The sequence below is a fragment of the Chanodichthys erythropterus genome, chromosome 13 (genome assembly GCF_024489055.1).
Source record: "Chanodichthys erythropterus isolate Z2021 chromosome 13, ASM2448905v1, whole genome shotgun sequence".
NCBI lineage: Eukaryota > Metazoa > Chordata > Actinopteri > Cypriniformes > Xenocyprididae > Chanodichthys > Chanodichthys erythropterus.
In genome coordinates this window covers 4,471,531-4,477,601 of record NC_090233.1, presented here as the reverse complement: position 1 = coordinate 4,477,601, position 6,071 = coordinate 4,471,531, and the positions used below count along the sequence as shown (strand labels likewise).

At 35.4% G+C, this 6,071-nt stretch overlaps 1 protein-coding gene across 1 annotated transcript in view; it reads right to left on the bottom strand.

Annotated features, from left to right (window-relative positions):
* Positions 1 to 2,526: 2,526 nt before the first annotated feature.
* tmc2a (transmembrane channel-like 2a) overlaps positions 2,527 to 6,071 on the bottom strand; it is a 35,957-nt gene continuing 32,412 nt past the window's right edge. The window contains exon 20 of the mRNA XM_067406848.1: positions 2,527 to 2,735. Coding sequence (XP_067262949.1) covers positions 2,527 to 2,735 — 209 coding nt within the window. The remainder of the gene's footprint in view (positions 2,736 to 6,071) is intronic.

The window sequence follows — 6,071 nt, the reverse complement described above, 5'->3', positions numbered from 1 at the left end:
AATGGGTAATTTCAGGAACATAACCAGGCCTTTTATTCTTTTGGCTACATGGAGGAGTTAGACCAAGTTGTTCTGGTTGTACCTGTTTGTAGTCATTTAATGTATTTGATGCACTCACCTTAAACGGTAGGATCTGTGGGTTGTGTAAGATAATCTGACATGCAATACAAAGCCTAAAACGTAAAATTGAAACATTGTCCACTGGATTTTACACAAGACTGTGCAGATACTTCCATTAGTTTTCAGTTTCTTATATTTTATGCACATGCACATTTATAGGAGCATATAGTTAATCCAAAAATGAAAATTCTCTCAACATTTACCTCACTGGGAAGTCAAGTTTGACTGGGGGGGGGGGGGGGGGTGTTTGGGGAATTGAGTAATGATTAATTTAGGTAATTATAAAACATTTAGAAGTGGTCAGTTAACTATTTTTGTGAGCTCATCTAAAGTGAGGACTATTTATGCTTTGTAAAGCTTTTATAAATGAGATTTAAAGGTTCAGTGATCTCCTCCACTGCTGTTCTCTAATGTTTTAAAATAAGTACTGGTAGTTTTGACACTAGGAATATGTGCTAATACTACTACTACTACTATTATATAATACTACTACTACTACTACTACTACTATATAGTACTAATACTATATAATAAGATGCATAAATGTACATATAAATATTTTATTAATCCTTTACTCACACTTCCTAAATGATCTTATGAAGCACTGATAAATAACGTTTGTGAATAATGTAATACATAATTTAGAAATGATACATTGACCATTCTTAAACTCATTATACTCAATTATTAAACTCATTATAGATGTGCATATAAATCAAGAACAAAGCATTTATAACTGTATTTATAAATGGCTTACTAATGTTTATTAATGTTTTATAAATGACTAATTGACAATATACTAGTGCTTAACTAAAGCTTCATAGCGTGAGTTATTATATAGTGTTACCAAATATTCTCTTTCAAATGGAATCTGTTGACAAAGACAAATCCGGTAGATATAGTATTTTAAGAGGCACAATTGCTATGCAAAGAATTACCTTGGTAAATGTATACCGTCCTGATATGGAGGGAGCTGATTTTATTCATAGTTTATTTTTTAAATTTGCCTGTCCTATTGCAGAATTAATAATTGGAGGGGACTTTAATGTTGTCACATGTTCACAATGTTTTGCACCATTTCCCGCCACTATAGATACTGATCACCTTCATCATCACTATCAGCTGTGTTCAATTACCCACCTCGTTTATCTGTGTATTTAAGTCTTGTGTTCTCAGTTCAGTATTGTCCAGTATCGTTCGTTGTATGGTTGTGTTTTGTGTTTGCCATTTGTGGATTTCCTTGCCTGTGGATTTATTAAATACTATTATTCCTTCATCTTCCTCATCATGCGTTTGCTTACAACCATAGCTGTAACAAATGTAGTCATGGACCCAATATTAGACAGGTCATCTACCAAAGAGTTAGCATAAAGTCAAGTTGCCAAGACTTGAAAATATGAACTCTCATGTTTTAGTTTGATAGAAATATGGAGATTTAAAAATACAACAAAAAAAAGAATATTCTTTTTTCAATCAATTCTTTCAATTCAAGTCATTTCAGGTGACATAAAGAGCTCATGAGGTTTGGAAAAAGTAAAGCTGTATAACTGGGTTCTGGGTTTGTATCATACTTTCACACAAAAGAAGATTACAGAAATATTCAAAACCAGTTTAAGCACTTGTTCATTGGAAGAAAGACATTCATTTATCATATTGATCATAACCAAATCTTCATGAAGTTCACTAAAGTAAAATGATTGAAAACTTCTCGGATCTTGGATTTATTAGAAGATGTTGAACAGAAGTTGTTTGAATTATTTGAATTTCCACGACACACCTCACATACAGCAGCCCCAAAGAGTATTTATACACTTAAGACACACTTAAAAATGTATGGATGTCACTGCGCTAGACTAAAAAAAAAAAACACATCACATTTATTTTAAAAGAAAACTGCTAGAACACAAACAAACAAAACATTTCACTTTTTTTTTCCTTTTTTCTTTTTTTTTTAAATGATAAAACAACCGGTATACTATTCAAAAAGGAAGACAAAAAGTATTTGGACATTTTTAGATTTCCAATGTTAGCGGAATATGCTTATAATTAATATGATGAATGACACCCGATAAACTGACTTTATGTTGAAAATCACTTAGTTGGTTAAAAGTCACTGCAGAGAATTGTTCAGTGAACGTAGGGAAGTTAGTTTTAGGAAAAGTTCTGGTATCTGTTTGAAGATGCTAATTGTTAATTGCATTCTAACATTTTTAGATGTGACTGAGTGTCCAGATTCTTTTTGGGGCCACTGTATGTATATGATACATGCAATTTACAAGGATATTTATCATTTACAAATTTCTGCAGAAGTGTCTAGCAGCAAATAATGTAATCATTTTGAAATATTCTTTCTCTTTTTTAGAGTGTATAGATGGGGAGGGCACACAATAATGAATAGATCACACATTAGCGTCTAGGGGGTGGCCCTTGACCCCTGCCTGCCCCTGGTTGACCAGGTAGAGGTCCAGGTCCCCTGGGGCCTGGTGCTCGAGTCACAGGCCCCCGGGCATTAGGATTGGCTGACGCAAGTGACACATCTTTCTGCAGACGCACGTCACTTCCAGCTGTGCCTGGTTTCACTTTTGGAGATTTTCCACCCTGGTCATGCTTTTTATCTGAGGCACAAAGAAACAAAAGGAATGAAGGGTGACAATTGTACTTAAAGTTTTTACTGCATTTTTTGGATAATTTCTGTATAATTCTGTTTAAAACTATTCAAATACATATGGCTTACATAAAATTACACTACCATTCAAACGTTTTGACATTTTTAATTGTTTTTTAAAGAAGTTTTTTTATATATGTACAAGCATAATCATAACTGCATTTATTTTATTTTATTTATTTTTTTTAAAAACTGTATTTTTGTAAATATATATTTTAAAATGTAATTTATTTATGTGATTGCAAAACTGAGCCATTACTCCAGTCTTCAGTGTCACATGATTTTATTATGCTGATTTGGTGCTCACGTAACATTTCTATTGTTGTCAATGATGAAAACAGTTGTAATGCTTAATACATTGTTTTCAGTATTCTTTGAAGAATAAAAAGTATTAAAACTCTTATTTTCTTTCAGATTTTTTCATTTGTACTGTATATTAGAAAACAGCAAATGTTATCTGATAATATGGTACACTCTTAAAATTAAGGGTCTTTATTGGCATCAATGGTTCCAAACCTTGATAAATTATAAAATGATAACAATTCAATAAACTATAAAATGGTCAACTTAAGGTAGCTACAAGTATTAAATGTGGTTAAATGTCAAAATAATGCCAATATCACATATTAAAGTTGTGTGGGGTGGGGGTAAATTAAGTGCAACCTGCTCTGACATCACAATCATGTTGCATTGTGGTCTATGGATCTGCATGAAGTGTACATGTTGAGTAGACTTGCTCCCTCAGTCAAAATTGATAGTTTGAGGGTCTGTCCAAATAAACTTCCCTTGTCCACTTGACAAAGTTGAACACACTTCAAAATGGCAGTGCTTAAGGAAGTTCACGAGTGCATATCTAAAAGTGGAGTTATACGCAGCATTTGTGTACTTCTCCCTATTTACTGTGCTCTCTATCATCTTGTTTTTGCAGGTTCATTGAGTGTTTTGTTCCACATGTAGTTAGTCATTCTACTTACTCTAGTCATGTTTTTGTATTTGCTACAGATCTTGTGTATCTTTGTCATAGTTTTTTTTTTTTTTTAATTCTAGTCATGTTTCTATCCTAGCTACAGTAGCTCTTGAGAATCCTAGTCTTAAGACTGATACTTCTGCGTCGGACCTACGACGGAGCCTCTATGCGTCTGTTTTCATACTTCTGCGTCGTTGTCCGCGTCGACATGCATGCAGAACACTAGAGGGCAGTGTCTGCAGTCATGTTGAGTATCAAAACAAAATCCGAAGAAGAAGCAGCTCGTCATGTACGTTTTCAGAGAAGCTTACATAAAGCTTACATCCAGGTGGATGCTGCACATTGGTGGTGGTTGAGGAGATTCCCCCTTCAATATGTAAAGCGCTTTGAGTGCCCAGAAAAGCGCTATATAAATGTAAGGATTATTATTATTTATTATTTAAAGAAATGGCCAGTGCCCAAGGAAGTCGACCGGAAGTTGAAGTCGGCCGCGTGCTGCCATCTTGTAGCAGAACTTCACTTGCGTTAGCATCCCCATTGACTCCCATTCATTTTGGCCAACTTTACATCTGAGGCGTTTAAAGACTCCATTTGTCCATTATTTATTTCCAAAGATACACGACAATGTATAAAGGGCTCCATTACCTTCTATGTTACATTATGGCCCCATAGAAACAGTTTTTGTAAAAATAAGCTAACGATTGCGTCATAACCACTCGACTCTCTGTCGCATAGTAGAGAAATTACCGTACAGACAGGAGGAGAAGCTCACAGACAATCGGGAAGATTATCTTAATATGGCGTACTGGCGTTACATTTTAAAATACTATACAAAATTATTAATCAGAATACTTACTCCTGCTCACTCACGCCAAAGAACTCCACGCTCAAGCTCGCCGTCTCTGCAAGATTAACGATGGCAGTTTGCACGCACAGCTACTAGAAGATTTACATCTGTCAGACAGGTTGCTGACGTCATCAAGCTTAGTTTGAGTCTGCGCGTCAGAAACGGAAGTGCTAAAAATCGCTAAAAATGGGCTTCACTTGACTCAATTGAGTTCCAATGGGGTCGCTGTGTCCATTTCTTTTACTGTCTATGGAAATGGCAGAGAAGCAGCAAATAGGTAATGACTTTTGTTGCAGTTTGACTGTATGTGTCCCCTGAAACAGAATGTTTTTCATTCCTATGGAAGGTGAAAGTGCTCGCTCTTCTCCGATTGCTCCATGCCAGTTTTTTGACCCGAGGGAGGGGTTCTAGCAGACCAATCACAGTGCTTGCGGTCCACGTAGAATTGACGCGTTGTTACATTTTTGAAGAGGTGAACGTCAGGTTACGTCGTAGGCTACGCGTCGCGTGGTACAAACAGCCTACACGTAGCTACGGCTTACACGGCTTCTTTCTGCTGAATATAATCTGAGAAATATTAATAAATATCCTGACGCATCTGAGCTTTATATTGGCAGTGAACAGGGTTCACGAGTATAAGCTGAAGAAAGTGCTTCCATCAACATCTATCCATCATAAACGTTTACTCCAGGGGGTTAATAAAGGCCTTCTGAAGCGAAGTGATGCATTTGTGTAAAAGAAAATATCCATATTATGAAGTAAAATATCTAGCTTATGCCAGACAGCTTTCTGTATTTAAGTTAAAGGATTAGTCCACTTTTAAATAAACTTTTCCTGATAATTTACTCACCCCCATGTCATCCAAGATGTTCATGTCTTTCTTTCTTCAGTCGAAAAGAAATGAAGGTTTTTGATGAAAACATTCCAGGATTATTCTTATAGTAGACTTCAATGGGCACCAAACAGTTGAAGGTCAAAATTAGTTTCACTGCAGCTTCAAATTGTTCTACACGATCCCAGATGAGAAATAAGGGTCTTATCTAGTGAAACCATCGTTCATTTTCTGAAAAAAATTTGAAAATTATATAAGTTTTAGCCATAAATGCTCATCTTGAACTAGCTCCCTTCTTCTTCTCTATTTGAATTGCAGCAGTGTAGACACTGCTAAGTGTATTACTGCCCTCCACAGGACAAAGTTTTGAACTAATTTTTATATGCAATATCCTAGTTCAATAGTATATAATAGTTAGTTCAAACTTTGACCTGTGGAGGGCAGTAATACGCATAGCAGTGTCTACACTGCTGGAATTCAAATAGAGAAGAAGAAGGGAGCTAGTTCAAGATGAGCATTTATGGCTAAAACTTATATAATTTTCAATTTTTTTCAGAAAATGAGCAATAGTTTCACTAGATAAGACCCTTATTTCTCATCTGGGTTCGTGTAGAACAATTTGAAGCTGCAGTGAAACAAA